The 19,423-nt window shown below is 41.6% G+C and overlaps 1 protein-coding gene across 2 annotated transcripts in view; it reads left to right on the plus strand.

Moving 5' to 3' along the window:
* The first annotated feature begins 181 nt into the window (after window positions 1-181).
* LOC129090329 (lissencephaly-1 homolog) overlaps window positions 182-19,423 on the plus strand; it is a 33,527-nt gene continuing 14,285 nt past the window's right edge. Inside the window, exons 1-3 of one of the 2 annotated variants that reach the window (XM_054597950.1) lie at window positions 182-423; window positions 6,874-7,182; window positions 18,948-19,032. In XM_054597950.1, the coding sequence (XP_054453925.1) occupies window positions 7,151-7,182; window positions 18,948-19,032 (117 nt within the window). In that variant the 5' untranslated portion in view covers window positions 182-423; window positions 6,874-7,150. Of the gene's footprint in view, window positions 424-760; window positions 941-6,873; window positions 7,183-18,947; window positions 19,033-19,423 lie in introns of those variants that run through there. The other variant, XM_054597959.1, reaches the window with a different exon arrangement.

A 19,423-nucleotide genomic window follows, 5' to 3' on the forward strand; every position in this document is an offset into this window, starting at 1 on the left:
GTAAATGTTCACCTTTTTGCATGCACAAAATTAGATCTAATAATAGCAAGCTACTTAAACACTTTATTATTATTATTATTATTATTATTATTATTATTATTATTATTGTTATTTAAAATAATTCCAGCTATTCTGCATGTACGGATGCCGAGATGTCAAAAACGTATAAAGCAGCCGAAGGGGGATTTTTCTTCTTCTATCAAGGGCGTGCGCACTCCCGTCAGACCGTGAACGCGAGCCTCATGCGCGCTCTCGTCTGAAGGCGAATGCAGCAACCCAGGAAAAAAAACAAGCAAGCAGCGGCGGAGAGACGAGACGGGCACGGTTTACCTCCACTCACACGACCACGACGGACCCTCACGCCCTGTCGGCTCGTGTTAGCGTTAAAGACGGCTGAGGGCATTCACGGGCAACAACAATAGGGTGAGATCAAATTGTTTCCAGTAACGGAGCCGGCCGGGTGGCAGGACTCCGGCGTTAGGAGGAAAATGACGATGTGGCTGTGGGTTTTTTTTTTTTTTTGCACCTCCTTTTTTTTTTTAGGTCTCAAAATGGCGGACAGGCCGCTTGGAGAGGAGCAGCAGGTACCGTGTCTGCGGGGTTTATCCAGATAAACGATCGCGTGCACCTGTATGCGGTGATTTGAGCTCGAATGCGTTAGTGTGCGCGTGGGCGTTTAGGTTGGACAGAACGCACGAGCTAACCGCTAACCGCTAACTTTCTGCCTGCACCGTCGGGAAGCTAACTCCGCTAGCGTTAACTTTAGCTAGCATTAGCTTAACGACAACAGGGCACGGTTGACGTTAAGCTACCGGCTGGCACCGTCGTCATGACCACATGTCGGTGTTTATAGGTGCGACAGGGCCGTCGTCAGCGTAGTTCGGAGCGGCGTCCGTGCAGCCTGTCACCCGCGTTCGAAACCTTGGCAACCAAATCGAATGTAGGTCACGCGACGCCACCGCTGGAACGTTCGCTCTGTCAACCTTCCACTCATTCAACAGTTTTTGTTTCTCTCTCTGTGTGTGTGTGTGTGTGTGTGCGTGTGCGTGTGCGCACATCTGCTGGGTTCTCCATCGCTGTCATACTGGTGGATGCTCGCTGGTGGTGCTGGTACGCTCAGCTCAAGCTCCCATCATCTCATGCGGGTTTGTTGGCACAGTGTTAGGAAATCTGGGTGGAGCACATCTCAGGGCGAGGAGGTTATGTATGTATTGCCTCCACCACACTGCTCAAGAGGCTCTGCGTGGGTTTTTTTTGTTGTTGCGTTTTGCACGTTTAGTCACGCATTGTGTGGCTGTGTGATCAGGGGAGGGGGGGCTGGACAAGATCGTATGGAGCAGAGGGGCTTACACTGGGATGAATGCTTCATCACTGTGGTGACTCACACTTGTACATTGAGTCCAACTCTAAATGTTAGGCCAGCTTGTCTTGTGTGGGATATAAAGCATTTGTTTAAGTAAGAATCAGTGGCTGGTTTATTTTCCCCCAGTCACTCCTGTATGGACTACACTGCAGCTGATTTTACTGGAATTATGGGATATTGATTGTTTTGGTTTTTTTCAGGTGAGAGCATTTGTGTAGTCTGTGAATGTTTTGAACTGAATCCAATGCAAACATCTTAAAGGGTATTGTGATCCCTTCTTTCATCTTGTAGTCATTTTGACACCTTAATCCTAACAGCTGCTGGGTTTTTTTTGGTGATTCCAACAATAATATGCTAACATTTAACACAACTATCCCTTAAACGAATTAGTATTTAAATAGATTTTTACTGGATTACAATGATGCAGGCTTTATTCTTAAAATCACTAAGGCATATGTTACCACCTGTTTCATGTTAAATGGAGTGATTTTTGGTCTCCTCTCAGTTTAGGATAGTTCCCTCTGTTGTTTCAATGTTGGTTTATGTCTTCGTCATCCCAATAAGCCCATATTTAGCCCTGTTATATTTGGGTTTTCGCTTTCTAAATGAAATATGATGCAATTCGACTACAAAAAAGAATTAAGATTGATAACATTTCACATATCAGAAAAAGGCAGATTAACTGACTAATCATGATGTTGAAATGGCTCAAAGTTCAAACTACAGTGCACCGTATTTGCAATGTACTTGAACCGGGTATTGCTAGACCTTCTTTCTAAATATGAGAACAGCTCTGTTCTTTTAAAGATACAGGCATGCTTCATTTCTATAACAGTTTACTTGAAAGCGTTCTTAGTCACTCCCTAGTCTTATCAAAGGTTGATTTGAATAAGAGCGTCCCTGCAGCCAGTCTCTATTCAGTGCTGCCAGCAGTGAAAACACAGCAACACCAATTGTACAAGCTTCGACCATTGCAAGAGTCGCTCTGCTGGGACTTGTTGCAAGCTCCAGGACTGAAAAGTAAAGCAAAGGACAGCCACAGATCTTGACGGTCGTTCCTTATGAATGTCGTTGGGCGAGTCGTTGTCATTGGTAAGAATTGCCTCAAGGAGCAGATGTGCGGTTTTGCTGAGGGGGGGCCTGCTCTTCATTTTGTGTCGACAGTCAATGAGAGTCTGTTTATCTTTGTGCTTGTGGCGGGCTGGAGGGCATATAGATATCCATATGAACCTCCTGCCCTGAGCTGACAGTGGCACAGAGGTTGACCTACCAGAGACAGGTTGTCCACCAGTGAGTGCCCATTAATGAGCTGCTTCCAACAGCAACTGCTGTCAACCTATGACTGACCACTTGGATTGTGAAGAAACATCTGACAATGTTGCCATGAAACTGTAGCGTCAACATCTAGTTGCTGATGATATATATGTATAGCAACCAGTTATAGTGGTTGGCAAAGTAGCCTGAAGAATTGAAAGATTTGATTTGAAAATGCTTCATACTTGCCAATTTGGCAACAGTAACTGACTCAGCATACACCTCCCTTCTAAATATGGAGATATAATAATTAACACTTCCAATGTGTTGGCATGAGGTGAATACCCTGGAGAAATTGAACAAGTGTCTTATGGCTGCCAAATGGAGCTCTGCTTGTACTGTACAATTGACTTAAACATGCCTTCGTTGGGTTGTTCCCGTTCGTGTATGCCGATTGGCTCGGGTATGTGATTGATTTTGTTGTTCCTGTGAGCTTCCTGCCTGCTCAGTCTCTTATCCCCCTTTGTGTGGATGTGGGGATTCTGATCTACTAATCGGGCCTCTCACATCAGGAAACACAACTGATAGGACGATGGCTTGGTTATTTGATTGGAAATATACACTTGTAAATATACACTAAATAAATACCGTCACTAGCTGTATAGTTTAGTGAGGCTAACCGATTGTTACCAACCCACATAACTGACACAGGCACCTTGCGGGTTGCAAAGGCTTCAGATTGAAAGCTGAGCCAGATGTTCACTCAGTTAGTGATAAAGCTCTATGGATGATTTGTGTCTGAGTGCTTTTACCAAGAAAAAACATTCACAGAAACTGGCAATGATTAACAGAATATTCAGCCTTTCAGTCCGGTTGTGTAGGGGTCAGTTGGTTTAAGGATCTGGACAAGTAGTGTTGAACAGGCCTCTATAGAGGCTTATGTCAGAGCTGCATCACAATACCTACTTCATTGCTTGGGATGATAAATTACCCATGTTTATCCAGCTGATGCAACACAGTGATGCACTTTAGGCATGTACATTACTGTGTGTTGTGTAGCTGTCTCCTGATAGATGTTATACCACAAAATTATCCTAATAGAAATTTGAATCGTGTTTGCGCCACAGCTGAAACCAAAGTTAAGGTTGCCTTTATTGTCTCGCATAAGTACTCACTGCTAAAAGTCCGAAAAATTACTATCTTAACATCCTTTGCATAATGTCAAAAATATGCCGTCTTGTATTAAAACAACCTATATCACAAATCTTTACAGAAAAGTACAAATCACAGAAAAATTAATCTGAAGCACCTAGTGCACAACAATAGTTATTTGGTTGCTTAAATTTGGTTGCTTAAATTATTATTATATTATTTCCCTTGGTCAATAGTGCTCCATGTTGTTTTGTAAAAGGCAGTGAAAGATGATATGGTAACATTCCCAGGACACAGGTGATATAAAGGTGAAGTCATTGGCAGAAAATGAAGGCGCTCCAGATTCCAGCTGTTTGAGATGCTTTGCTTTTTCGAGAGGACGATGACATAATGATATAATGACACTAGCAGCAAACTGCGCTCTACATTCCTGAGGGGCGTGTTCCTTTGTTCAGACATGGAAGTGTCGATTATCAGATTTTGTGCATACACCTTGTCTGTCATACTTGGCAGGTGAAATGATGCAACATTGTAATATTGTTCTTCTGACTATGTTACAGTTTCACCAGATGACTCATTTGCTCAACTTTAGTGTTGTTACATGTACATTAACAGTAAATTTAGTTGTTTTTTTTAAGTTTTTGTTCAAACTGTCTTAGTAGTTAACAGTTTTTTCTGTGACATCCTCTTTGGAAAAAAATGCTGACACAATACTTTGATATATTCCAACATGATTTGACTTGGTTTGATTTGAGTTTTTTTTACTGATATCGTATGTTCGGTGGTCCACATTTTTGTCTAGAAATGTAAGTCCAATCCATGCACTTGACTTTATAGAACCGACTGTGTGCATAGATAGTGATACAATGGGTGTGGTTCATCACAGCTTAGACTTGCTGCTTGGTTATTACATTCTTAAACTGACAGTCAGAGGTTGTTTTCCATTATTCATTAAAATGGCATTTTTAACAACAGATAAGCTGTTAGTACTCAACAGGAAATGAAATCTCTCAAAGCAGTCAGCGCCTTTAGAGTAAGGGGCCCTTTATTGTACAGTTCCTGCCGCTACACAAAGACAGGAGAATCAATGGGAGGAAGACGCATAACTGTTATTTACTGGCGGCTGGCAGATTTATAGATTCACCGCGGCTGTAGCCCATTCCAACAAGACACAACCACATTTTGTGCTGAGCCAATTAGCCTGATTATGTGATGGTGCAAATATTTTGCTCAATACTGAAGCCACAAATGAGATTTGCAGAGAGGAGAGCCTAACACGGTAACGGATACTCACAGCGATGATAGCTGCCAGACGCACAGAGGGAAGTAGCAATATATACTAGATGACCTCATTTCACACACCACAGCAGTTTTACAGGTTGATGTTGAAGGCACATGCCATTTTTTTATTGATATTTTGTATGGGGAGTTTTTGAATGAGTCATATTTAGCTTTAGTGCAATGGCCTTAGTGTTGTTGTACTGTTGTAACTCTGAATCATGGCATAGTAAACCGCAACAGCCCCACCAAAAAAAACGTCCATGCCGTAATCCAAACACAGTCAGAGTTGAGTAGATATTTGGACTGCTGTCACATTAGGTGTGGTGTGGAGACTTCAGGGTCCATAGGTTATCTGTTAGCTTTGTGAGATTGCTTATAAATGCATCAGATTAGACTTAATCGTACATCAGCAGGCATCGTGTTTTGAATATACAAAATGGAAAGCTGCTGTGCTACTTATCGGCAGACAGACGCAGGAGTGAAAAGGAGGCATTTCCCTGGTGGTAACGTCACTCCTGCATCATCAGCTGAAATGAGGAACGTGTGAATTTTCCTAAATAGCAGCTTCCTGGGATGTTTCCAATCCTCATGCTTACTCCAGACGCATCAATGTTTCATTCACTGCTCCTTTCACATGCAGCAAATCTCTCACCGAGCACACATTGTCTCCTATACATGTGTCTGGATATCTGGGCCTGGATTTATTTTTGTCAGTTTCTTGCAGGTCTCTAGAAGGTAAATTGGCTTTGGTTGTACCTTTTGTTTACTGGTCTGGCAGAGATTTAGTCAGACTGGTCCCAGTAGACTAAGAGGCTTATTGTAGCTCAGTTAATATTCTAGTGGGTACCTGCTTTGGTAAAGTGCTTTTCAAGACTACGATGCAGTGCAAAAAAAGGGACTTCATTACATTAATGTTGGCTGCATTGAAATGTTGGCTAAAGCTTTGTGGTCCCAGGAACTGCTGATTTTACAGCAAGCTGGCATGTGAAATCTGACCGGTTTTCAGTTTATTTCTCCCCATAAAAGTTTATCTCTGAGATATAACACAACATTGTCAGCTCTTGATAGGTATTGGCCCATTCATTGGCTATCATATTTTTCCTGCTTCAAACTATTGTGATTATATCAGCCATTTAAAAATCCACTATCGTTTGGCCTCTACCTCACCTCAATAATCAACTCCTGACAATAAATACATTTTCCCACTAACGATAATATATATTTAGCTGGCAGTCAAAGTGATCTCACCCTGCTATCAGTCAGGCCAGCCAGCTCATGAGAAGTGATCTTAATGAGACGATGGGTTCGGGGAATTTGACGAGCACAGCCGTTACTCGAGCCCGCTCGGCTGTGTCCTGTTTTTCTTTTCTGTTGGCAACCTGGGAGTAGAAGTGCGTTGCTCGGGAATGTGGGTCAGCTCTTGTATGATAACTGAGACAGGAATTTGCTGCAAGAGCAGGCCAGAGCTCTGAGACCAGACTAGTGACATGACGGACAAATTATGAAGGTAGATAGGAGTGGAGTTGAAAAGCAAGTTGTTGTTTATTGGAAAGGAGGTGTTTTTCATGAAATGTTTGATGTGTTTTGCTTTGGGAGTAACATCATCTCTCTGGTTATATAACTAACAGTGTACATATTTTATGCTTCCCTTTTAATTTTTTTTTTTCCATTGTTGACAGATTCTTAAGTCATTTTAACTGAGTATTTTTGGTGCAGACATTGCAGTACTCCCCTGGCCTAAAAAAACATTTCCATCTCCAGCCACTCTTCATGTTATCTGTCATGCATACCTAATGCTGACTTTGCCTCTCTCTCCTCTCCAGATGCAGTGTAGACTCGGCTGGTGACTGGTCTGCAGGCTCTCCACTTCTCTTGTCCCCGGGGTCAGCCAGTTGGGGGGCGGATTCCTGCGTTCCCCTTCTCTAGATCTCTGTCTGGACAAAACCAACTGGCCGCCATTGGAGTACGCGGCTCATCCTTGCCCGTGTTGCTTGGATCAGCTCAGCTCATCTCCTGACTGAGGAGAGCGCAGCAGCTGCACAAGAGTTGCCTTCTACCAGCAGATCCTTCCTGAACACCGCCCACACTTCCCCCGTCGCCATGGTGCTGTCACAACGGCAACGAGATGAACTGTAAGTCGCCAACACACCTTTCATAACATATGGTTGAGCTATGAAGATGTCCGATTCAAAATATATAGATTGTATGTATGGATTAATACATCGCGGCTAAGATGTTCTGTTGCATCATGTGATGAGACAGGTTTAATTTCACCCTCATACTAGATCACTTTCCTGACACACACACATACACTGACACTTTCACAGCTGTCCAGTAAAACCACATTCTTCTGAAGCTACGATCTGCTTTGAAGGAATGAACATTGTTCGGTGCTTTCATCAAAGCCACTTTGAAGGTGTTTTTTCACAGGAGGGGAATACAAAATATCAGACTTTCAATATTTCAAACGTTTGCCTGCCAGACATTAACTGGGGTTATTGCAGTTCAAGATTGGCCCCCTAAAGCGTAAGATTACCCGAGCACCCCGAGAATAACATTTTCTGTCATAACCACTCTTTATCAGAATGTGAATGACATCTCAACAAGTTTGAGCCAATAGATCTCCTGTTCTTATTATTGTATGAAAGAGCTCCATGAATAGTTTAAAGCAGGCCTGTTCCAGTGAGATTTTGTGTACCTGAACGCATCATAATGTAACACAAAGGAACCGTTGTCCCCCTTGTGTCAATTTAAACACGTTTGGTGTTTTTCTTACCAATGTAACATTATCAGAGATTTGCAACTAGACAAGCATACATGCAGATTTCCTGATCACAAATTTTACTGAATATTGGTGGATAATGATCGTCAGTAAAACTTAATTTCACACTGCGATGGTTAACGTTAAACTGGGTAATTAATCCGCGGTTCTGTAACGATCAGGGATCAACCGTGGTCCAGGAATAGCCTTATATATGTGTAAGGCAATTCCTGTTTTAATAGTGATATTGTGATTTTCATTGCCTCCGAGCAATGATGTGTATTGATCACTGCATTCAGTGTAAATGGGGACATTTTTGTTAATTTTTCTCTCCATGGTACTCCTCAAGGAGAATCAATGACTACTTTAAGGTTCCTAAGCTCCCCTGAGATCTTGCAGCACATATGTATTGATCCTCCACCTACATTACCTTCTGCTGAAAATGTTACGTTATCACAATTGGCTTATGTGACCTTTTTAGGTTAAGCTTCGTACTGCTTTTGACCTAAAATAAATGTAGAGGAAAAAACTGTTTTGCCAACACTGCTCAGTGATTTCACCGGAAAACCACATGAGCGAGATAACTGAAAAATCACTGCATAAGCACTGAAGTGGCATTCAGACAAATAAATATATGCACATGTGATGTGTGGTGTATATCAAGCAAGTGGGGAAAGTGAGAGAGACTGTGATAATGGGGGATTTGTAATATGGCTCTGCTGAGTCTGTGCGCTTGGTAATTAACCCCTGAGGCGGGGGGGATAAAAAGTTAAGATAACTCATTGTGAGATACAAGGTCATGAGAAGGAGATGATATAATCTTGTTGAGCTTTAGTCCTTCAGAATAACCTTCCACTTAAGATCTTTGTTAAAACAGCCTATTTAAAAAAAGGATATGTTGGATGTTTTTGCGTCTGACTTGAACAGAGAAACGACTGCTGGTTTATTTTGAATCAGATTCACATGAGAAGGTTCTTAACATTCCTCGCTATCTTTTCCGTGTTTTTAGATTAGCCCTGTGGGAGGAGTCTGTTGGTATGGCGAGAGCTATTGGAATGCTAATCTTTCGTGCTATTTGCTATTCAGAGGAAGCTGCCAGGGACTCCGTTACCCCTCTTTTCTCCTCTGTTGCACAAGTCTCTGGCCCCATCAAGCTCACAGGAAACGAGTGTGGGACCATCACACCACTTGAGTCACACTCAAGCATCTGCTTCATTCTTCCCGTTGGAGATGTCGCTTAGCTCAGTTGGCGCTCTCATTGAGTTTGTCGGGCTATAAAGTGCCCCGTTAGATCTTATTTCCTAAATGGCAGCCTCTTTTAGGGAAGCCAGCTTGAAAACCCAGCGGCCTATTTTGTATCAGGCAATATAGCAAAGGGGTTAATGGGAACAGTGACCGGTGGACTGTTTGCTATTCAAGCTAATATTCATTGGGCCCCCTCCTTTCTTTGTCACGGCCTTGTTCACCATCAGGCAGCAAACAAATGGATTTTTCCTTCCAGACCAGCATTTTGTCACGGTTTGAGAAATGATCTCTGTCCATATTACCACTTGTGAAAATGCACATCACATGAGTTTTACATACATTGGTCATGCTGGACATTGGAATTGTTGCAAAGCCCTTAAATAATAGCTTTCCTTTTGCACATTTAGGCAGTAGAAGCATAAAAATATGCAGAATTTATCAGTGTCAGCAGTGCTTGTAGTTTGTTTGCCATTTTGAAATTTCAACCGATGGTAGTCGAGGCTGATTGTTTTTGTTTCTTTGATTGTTTCTTTGTTTATTATCTTCTAGAAAAGGATCACTTGATAGGCTTGACTAATTAAACACGTTGTGACTGATAAGACCCAACAAGTAGCAAAAGTGTTTTCAACGGTCTCTGTTTCAGCTCATCCAGACTAAAATGCATCCTGGATTTTTCAAGCTAAAAAAAGCATCAACAATGTTTTCAAACTTCTCCTTTTTAGGGGCTCTAAAACGCCAGAGTAGTGTGAAAGCTCGGCATAAGTGTAGCAGTGTGGGTTAACCGATGTGTGCCATCAGATCAAATGTTTCTGGTACCAAATTTTTTCTTAAAGGTGAAATCAAAGAACGAGTAGAACAGAAAACGGTTGATCTTTATTCTTTTTGTCTTTCCAGTTGACATTGACATTAACAGTTATATTAGCGGAACATTGTATTCTAAAAAGAGAAATAATCTTTGTCCCCTTGACTTGTGCTGTTTTGCCAGCACTGCAGTCAGATGCTGTGATTGCGTAGCATCCTCACAACAACTCTATTTTTGAGAGCATAGCCAATGAAAAGCACATTTGTGTTTCTTACCAGGGTCAGGAGACTCTTCCCTGCTGGCGTGTAGTAAAAATAGATGCAGAACAAAAACTATCTGCTCTCCTGAAAGACCTGGAGGCGCCCATGTGCAGATGGGGCTTTGCCTTTGAACGCTCTCTTTGCTTTACAAAGAAACTCCCTTCAGCCCTTCTCCATGTCTTAGGCTACAAAATGGTTCATGTGATTTTGTTTTTATGTTTTTTGTCTTTTTCCATCATCTCTTTGCTGTGAAGGTGGTGAGACAACCAAGAATTCTGCAATTCAGAAGAAATAAAGGCGACTTAATCAGCTAAAGTGTGTAGTATAGTACAGCACAGTCAAATCCATGGCTTGAGGAGTTTATACTGGCAAAGGACATTCGTAGTATTTGCCGGTATTTTGAGCTGCACAATACATTTATTACATACATTACATTTTTAATTATTTTTTCGCGATATATAATGTGATATTAAAAAAATACCGTAAAATTTCGTTTTGCAAGACAGTGCGACTAAATCGTATCACTCGGAGCACCACTGCGACTATTTTGCCCCCCCGTTATGTTTTTAAATATCATCAATCTATATCGTTTGAAACACAATCTTTTTTTTCTTTTTTTTATCATCACTACATGAAAAATTTGTCCTAGATACACAAGCATACACAGGTCTTTTTTTGGGATGAGTATTAATCAGGATTTCTTTCCAACATTACACTCGTCAACAAAACAAGATTATTTCCCTTGTCGGTTCCAGAGATGCAGTATTTCAAATAGTTGTCATATATCTGAAGTAGTACTTCAGTATTTTAGTAGGACCGGGGCCTCCTGAGGGGATTGCACACTTGTTGCTGGAACACAAAGACACTCCGCCTTACATTCTCGGTTCCCGAGCCTCTCCATTGGTGCTCAGTGTAGTGAACACAGGAGGGTGCATCTGCAGGGGGTCTATCAGCAATACGGATCTGATTCTGCCTCGGGACTACCACACAAATGGATCGGCATGGTAACAGTGTCTGTATTCGAAGACCCACCATCCCATATCAATCATCATCAACCACTCACTGGTTTTCTGACCACCCACTTTTCATGTCAACCAGACCATTCCTGCTTCAATGATAATATTTGTTAGTTGCAGCCCTAAATCTTTATAACCCCTCTGATCATGTTATGTGTGTTTCATCACCTTGAAAACATTAAAGTTTAATAATGTACAATTAACTCGTCAAAGCTTTGGCTTCAGTTCGGCCAACAAAGCTCCATCATCACCATGTGACAGAAAATGTGTGTATGTATCACCCATAATAGAACGTTTGTGATTTCTTTGTGTATTTTGATGTGAAGACCATGCTGCTTTTTTGCTCTGAGAACATACACACACACACACACACACACACACACACACACACACACACACACACACACACACACACACACACACACCTCCATAGAGAAGAATAGTCTGTTGTGTTAACTCTGCAGTCATTAGAAAGACTTTACTCTCCTTTGTATCCCAGTGAAAGAGACTTTCCACTTTGAAGTCTTCTTCTGGCTTAAGGGTTGATCCTCACTGCAGTGCTCGTAACCTTAACCTTTATGGAAGAAGACCGCTGTCCTTCCCTCACAACCTACCATTTCACATTGAAATTAACAGCATCGTGATAATGGCCCCCTTTTAAGAAGCTATGAGGTTATTTAAAGTTGGGAATCAAGTAAAGTGCAGAAATTATATCTTTTTTGAAATGACATGTTTGCTTCATTGCCTGGTTAGTCTAGGTAGTGATTACCTCGAGGAGACATGCTTCATGTCTCAGTAACCAACACATGAGGCTCCTCCTCATCAGTCAAGCAAGACAAATAGATTGGTTACAGTTTTCATGGAGATCCAACTGTAACAGGGCAAATATGCAATCCTGTCATATGATTTTCATGGAATGCTTCTCTTTTAGAAGTTATCAGCTGTTCAGTACTCAGCTGTTAAGGCGGAGGAATAAGCTGAACCTTTTATCGCTCCCCACGGTCCTGCTTCTTCTCGTAACACACCCTCGGCCTCACTGAATATGTCTCTTAGTACTTTTACACATGGAACCTTTCGGCAGAAGTATTGGTTTATCGTCTGTAACAAATAGATTAGAGTTTGTTTTAACGATGATGTCACATGACCGTCTTGGACATGTGAGATGAGGTTTGATTCACCTGATGTAAGGTACCTGGTGTTTCTCATTATGTCACCGTTCAAATTCATTGGGTCCTTTTTGTTTGATTGAGTAATAGCACTGACATCTTGTGGTTCTTTCAGTTGTCAAGCTTGAAAAAAAATGCTCATCACTCGTTATAGACTTCCCAGCAACTCTAGACAAATACATGCCTTTAGTAAATTATAGAGCTGTTCATACCAGTTCGACAGAAGTCCCCTGATTCATCATGTCTTTTAAAAGGGAGAATTCAAAGAATGACATGGGTGTGTTGCCCCTGTGAACTCATGTACCTAACATGACAAAAATCTGGAGAATATCTGCGTAAAGCTGCACATTTTCTAGAACTAGCTCAATTTCATTCCTGAGAGGAAGTCCTACACTTTGCCAAGTAGGCACAGACTTTACTAGAAGATAAGGATAAAAGAAGTGTGAAATAAGTTGTTTAACCATTCTTTAGTATTTAACATACTGCAATGCCTGTGGCCTTGCTGCTTGAAAACTTAGCAGAGACAGTGGTTACATCGCCAACAACACTGGTCTGTCGTTTTCTGCTTTTTGCACAGTGGCAATCCTCTTAAAGAACAAGCAATGGCTCAACCTTTTGTACATTTTATGAAGCAAAATCATCACCTCATCAAAAGGTGGTTATACAGTTGTTTTCAAACAGTGCATGCACCTAAGGGTGTGAGCAATAGTGAACATAAACCTGTGGGGGTGTGATATATTTATGCCCGTGAAGCGATCCATAGGAAGGTGAATTGTTTATGTGCAGAGGGACCTTTCAGGGAGTAGACTTGAACTTCCTCCTATTAAACATTTATCAGCAGCTTTGAAAGATTGAACAGGTCCTACGTCGTCTGGCCTAGAAATACTCGCGCCCATAGACAGATATATGGCACAGGGGCAATGGCCTGGCCAGGCAAGCAAAATCTCCCTTTTGTACAAGATTTATGAGAGCATTTAGAGTCCGTCTGTAGCTGATGAGAGTGCTCTATGTCATGTGAAGGGTTGTGCTTCTTTAACATTTAGGCAGAGTGGGTAGGTTGCTCAACGTGTCTGTAATTAAATGTATCATAAGTGGTGCTTTGTCAAGAGAGAACTCGCCGTGTCTGTTGGGTGACTTATGTTTTAAGCTCTGTAAGTCAATAAAGTCAGTAGTTATTAGTCATTTAATTAAGACAATTCAGCAATGGCATAAGACATCGTTGTTGGTCTTGTGAACTTCTGATTCAACATTTGTCATTATCACTTTCTCACATTTCTAGATTAGATAATTGACTTTTGAAAACAAAACCTATACATTGGAAAATAATTGTTGGTGGTAGCGCTCATGTGGTGCTTGTGAAGTGTTAAGGAGCTTTCGGTCAGTAAGCGGTCGCCATCGCCTCCACCATTGTTTTGTTTTTTATTTAAACACAGCAGCAGCCATGCCGCCAAGGTCTCATGGTATCGCTCAACTGTGCTGTTGGTCATACTTAAAGGCAAAGACATGGGTTAATGCTAATCCAATGACCATTGAAACAGAACGGCCCAGCCACCACCAGGTACAGCTTATTCTGTTTTGAACTTATTGAGATGCTCTTTATGTATTATTCAGCACACTTCAAACAAATGGTTGAGTTGCTAAAACTGCTCCTACACTGACACCGACTGTAGTGAAATGAAGGAGAGGGTGGAGGCTCTGTTAGTAAGTGTTGCTCATCCTCAAAACGATGTGAAAGTGAATGATCAATGAGCATTAACTGGGAGGAAGTGATGTCACTGGCAGACATGCTTGGTGGCTGACTCACATCTCTTTTCTGAAGGATGAGGTCATTCATCTCTTCCCGTCTCACCCCCCCCTGTCTCACCACCCCCGTCTCTCTGTGTCACGGACTGCTTTTTCCCCTCTCAATCCATTAAGGGTTTATAGTACATGAGAGAGCAGCTCTGTACCGGAGGTCTGACTGACCGCAACGTTAATATAATCCACGTGAGACTCGCGTAGGCCTCACTGGATGACACAACATTACTTGCAGTTTTAGAAAGACATTGCTGTTGTAGTTTTCTGATAGTTAGTGTGTGATAAGTGCTGTTTTCAGCCGTCACTGAGGAATCCTTTTGATCCTATTGAAACGGAAACAAGTTTACAGCTACAATGTGGGCTTTCAGGCTGTCTATTGTTCTTTCCCCCTCTTCCATCTGTCCTCTCTGTCCATGTACTGGCCCTGCCTTCTTTTTCACTATCTCCCCATCACGTCATCTAGCTGTGACTAGTAACCATGGAAACCAGCCGTTTTTCTCTCCATTCTGTGGACATTAATACACACATTTTACTGTCTTTCCTTCTCAGTCTTTGGGGACTGGATATATTGAAAACTGCATGATAGTGTGTGTGTTTCTTTTAATTTTGCCATCATGTATAGTAAAGTTGGGGTCAGGGTAGTGTTTGGTATTTGATCTTTGCTTAAAGCACTGAGGCTCTTTCACAGATACCCACTCTGACAATATTGTTCTCAGCTGCTTAGCTACGTCTACTTCTGGGTGCTTACATTTGAAACGATATGCTTTCAAGAACAGAAATGGGAGCTGTTGTTTTATAAATATTAGCCCCCATTTTGTTCACTTGCTTTGCTGTGTGCTTGTGTTGTTTTGTGCAAATTGTATAATGTGGTGTTCTTGCACCATGCAAAAACTCTTTAAATATTCTGAATGTGATTACCAACTCGTCCCCTCTAGCTACATAAACTGCTCCACCATCTGGTTTGCATAAAACACCATGCAACTTACTTACTTACCCTCTGTGGGGCAACCTGTTTATTTATAGTTTTACAAGACTGAAAGGAGAGTAGAACAATGTGCCTGTATTCTCCATAGAGCTACAGGTACAGTAACTCATCAAATCCCTGCAGTGTGATTTGATTTCCTGCATAGAAAGAGTTGACCTATGTAGAGTCTAGGGCTGTAAAGTCCTAGTCGACTGGTCGACTTATTGGTCGATACGTTCTGGGTCGACCAAAATTCTGATTGGTAGATTTTTTGCCGTGTTAATTTCATAAAGTCGTCATCAGGAGGAAAGTACCAAGTGCTAATGGGGGTGTTTTCAGAGCCCTGTTTCACAGAAAACAGCCTGTCTTCAGAGAACACCCCCCTTGTTTTCACTATTTTGGATTAGCCCAACCCACTAGAGACAGGTAGATTGAAGAAGGTCCATGTTATTCAACGTCCGGTGGTTTAATTGCTGAATATTTATTTTTATTTTGAGCGTTTCATTGAAGTTTCATTTGAGTCCTCCTCCTCTACCATCCATGTCAAAGACATCGGCAGTGTGGCAGAATTTTTCCAAAAGTCGAATGTAAAATTTGCAAACAACAGTTTGCATATCACAGCTCGACTACAAACATGGCGTATCATCTAAAAACGGTAATATTTCAATATTATAGCCTATTAATATCATATTAAACATATTTCAATATTTTAGTCTAATAATCGTTTATTCGTTTTATAACTGCGGGCGCACCCGCCCGCAACAACGGCAGGATCCCTCCGATACACCCAGACCACGCTGGATGTTAAGCCTCCTCTATCATCCAAACGCAAACATGATATCACAGAAGGAATTGTCAATTTTATTGCTCAGGATATGAGGCCCATTGGTGTCGTGTTTAATAAAGATAATTTTCCCTGAATTGCCTTTTGTGTTTAATTGCCTTCTTGTGCTGATATCAGTATATATTTTCGGTAATCATGGGCTATTATATTGCGCAGATGCACGTGATGCCCCCCCCCATTAGTCGATTTTTAGTCGAAATTTCAGGGTTTCAGTCGACCAAGAATTTCTTTGGTTGATTACAGCCCTAGTAGAGTCATTGAAAGCCTTTCCAATCATTTAAATCTTTTTAGCAGTGTCCGTTCAGAGTTTGGTACATGGTGTGTATTGGCTACTAGGTTGTCTTCCTATTGCCCCATCCTTTTGAATTGGACTGTTAATGGCTGGTGTGACATCTTACTGTTGGGGTTTGTTGGACACACACTTACTCATAACAGGCGGCAAACCTCCGGGTCAGTTCCTTTTTAAATTTGAAACTCTTAAATAGCCAGCAGGGGGCGACTCGACTGGTTGCAAAAACAAGTCGGATTGTATAGAAGTCTACGAGGAAAATGGAAATCTCACTTGTTCTATTACCTCAGTTAACATTGTGAACTGTTTTTTTGTTTTTTTTGTCACATTAGCTGGTTTCTTTTTCAACACAGTGATGTTCATTTAGTAAACTACGGTCCCATTTAGAGTAAAATAGTCCATAAAGCAGGGTAGGATTCAGGGCGTGGCTAACCTTGTGATTGACAGGTCGCTACCCCGGTGTTGTCGAGTCTGGGAGTGTTGCGTGTTTTCCTCTTACAACTTAAACCCGTTCACAATGTGTTGCCAGTTCATGAAAGTTAACTGTTGCATTTTGGTTTCTCACACATGTCTCGGCTGTACTTGGCTCCACCCTCTCATCACTTCTCGTTGCAAAAAAAAAACAACTACATTGTGACGGCTACAATACCGACCCCGACCTCTAGGCTTCAATCGTCAGTCCCCAAAGTAATGGGTGACTTCACAGCAGCTACGTCCTCTTCTTATACACAGTCTGTGGCTCACACACACACTCCTGACACACCCACCCCCACATCAAAGCCTCCTTTGTGCCTCACCTGCAGCTTCCCCTTGCCTGCTTATACACTTTCTCAGACACGATGGCACACCTCAGCCCTCCCCGCTAGTTTTCTAGACTTGCGGCAGGCAGGCTGTCACAGGAGAAGATAACCTCCTGCTAACCTTGAGCTGTAATAAGGCCTGCTCCTGTTGTCATGGGGATTCAGGTGGGCAGAGGGAGACGGGGGTTTCGGTGCTCAACGCTGACCGAGAGGGCGCAGGGGGCACAGGCTGGGCTGACAGATTGTACCCCCCCACCCCCTTCATATTGGCACCTCAAAGCCTTGCCTGCCTGACAGCTTGTCTGGCCTCTCCTGGCATTAGTGGTGGGGTTCGCTGTGCGCAAACACAGGTGGGCTGGAAAAAAGGAAATATGGTGTTAATATTAGAGTCAAATAGCCTTTTTTTTTTTTACCAGACATTCATGAATTCAGTCTCTTTAATTGTGCCCTTCACCTCATTTTGCAGTCTTTTTTCAGTCAGGTCTTTTATTGCCCAGGTATGGCATGTAATAGTAAAACTAATAACACAAGTAGAAAAGGAAAAACAAATCCAAAGCCTACCATGAAGAAATAACCAGCATTCCCATGAGGAGTTTGGTCATTGAAGGATTCCATTAGCTTAACCATGCTAGTCAAGTTAGCTCACAGCTAGAGACACTGGTAAACATAAATGAGTAGCTAGAGTTGAAATACCCTTCATGCTTCACAGCATTATGTTGTTTTTTTTTATTGTATTTATTTCTGGCTATTCCGTTATTGCATCCCCTTCTTATGTGTGTTATTGCAAATGTCCATATTATGATTACAACACAAATATGGCTGCTCTACTTGGATGTATGTTTAAGGCTTTGACATAACAGATGTACAGTTATATGTCTGTGATCAGTATGTAAAATACTACTATTATACCAACATATTTTCATAATATAATTAAACTAAGAAATGTTGGATAAGAGGACGTTAAATTAAAATACTTTTCTGCACCCTCATGCAAATCTTATTAAATGGAGAATTAAAGTCTGAACTATTGAGACTAATTGACTTAAACCTCAAAATAAGTCTTAGTAAATAAAACTGCTGCTGAGGCTGCATCTGTAAACCAGACCTGTATGGGAATGTGAAGGTTATGTGTGTGCGTAGGTTTCCCTTGTGGCCGCCCAGGAGACAAAAAAAAGGTTGATAGAAGATTGCCTCCTTTCTCCTCACCTTTAGCTCTGCCTCCTTTCTCCTCACCTTTAGCTCTGCCTATCTGGTCTATTGTCTGTTCAATCTGAAAATCTCTCTTCACATATTTAGAATGGTTGGCTAAAAACACACCTCTGCTACCATCACCACCATCTTTTGTGCCGGCTTTCTGAATTGTGTGCTCTCTTCCAATGTCTTGTCTGCAAACTTTTGCATTAAAAGCAGATGAACTCTTTAAAATGGAAGTATCCAGAGGCGGTACAGTTGTCCGGCCTCTCCATCATTTCTCCGTCTGCCAGTCTTTTCCTGTGTGTATGTAGGTGATGATGGGATGTACACTGACTCTCATTTCCCCCGTATCTACACCATGGGGAGTCATCCTTTTCCATTATTTGCCCACAGCAACAAGAGCTCATTATAGAAGCACCACATTTGTGTTGTGTTCCCAATTTGTGTCAAATGGGCGGAGAAGGGTGTGTGTGTGTGTTTGCGTTTGTGTGAGAGAGCAGTCGACTGTCTGTGTGTATTGTTAAAGATAGCGCTAGACTGCATACTTGCATACCAAGCACTTTTATTATTAGTTAGAACCATGATAACACAGTCTGGATCTGTAACATTTACATCTTTGTCTGACAAATTTCCTGAACATGCTAATTTTCTGTCTTTTGTTTTACAGTGTTGAATAAAACTCGTCTCTCCTGACACTTTAACAACTATCTTGTCTGCTAATCAGGAGAACTAATTACGGGTCCTCTTTGTCTGTTTCAGAAATCGAGCGATAGCCGATTATCTACGTTCCAATGGATATGAAGAAGCATATTCCACTTTCAAGAAGGAGGCGGAATTAGATAATGTGAGTAGATTATGGGTGGACACACACACACACACACACATTCGCACAGCCAATCAGAACCAATTTATACAAACAATATGCCTTGATTTCCACATTATTTCTCATTTTAGTCAACATGTTCACGAGTGTGACCGGGAGCACCTGCAGCCAATTATTGTGATCTGTCTGATTAGGGGGTCTACGCTACATGCTGCTTCTAGTTCATCTTGAGAAAAGCTTTTTCCACTTATTACATTTACAATAGAGTGTGACATACATTTTTTTTTTTTTTTTTTTTTTTGCTTTTTACAATATTGGCTTTGCTCTCTGGTTAAATGAGAATTTTTTGGGGGGTTGAATATGTTTGAAATACGCCACCTGCACTGTTTTGCCATTAAGTCTATTTTTGTGA

The sequence above is a fragment of the Anoplopoma fimbria genome, chromosome 1 (genome assembly GCF_027596085.1).
Source record: "Anoplopoma fimbria isolate UVic2021 breed Golden Eagle Sablefish chromosome 1, Afim_UVic_2022, whole genome shotgun sequence".
NCBI classification, from domain to species: Eukaryota; Metazoa; Chordata; class Actinopteri; order Perciformes; family Anoplopomatidae; genus Anoplopoma; species Anoplopoma fimbria.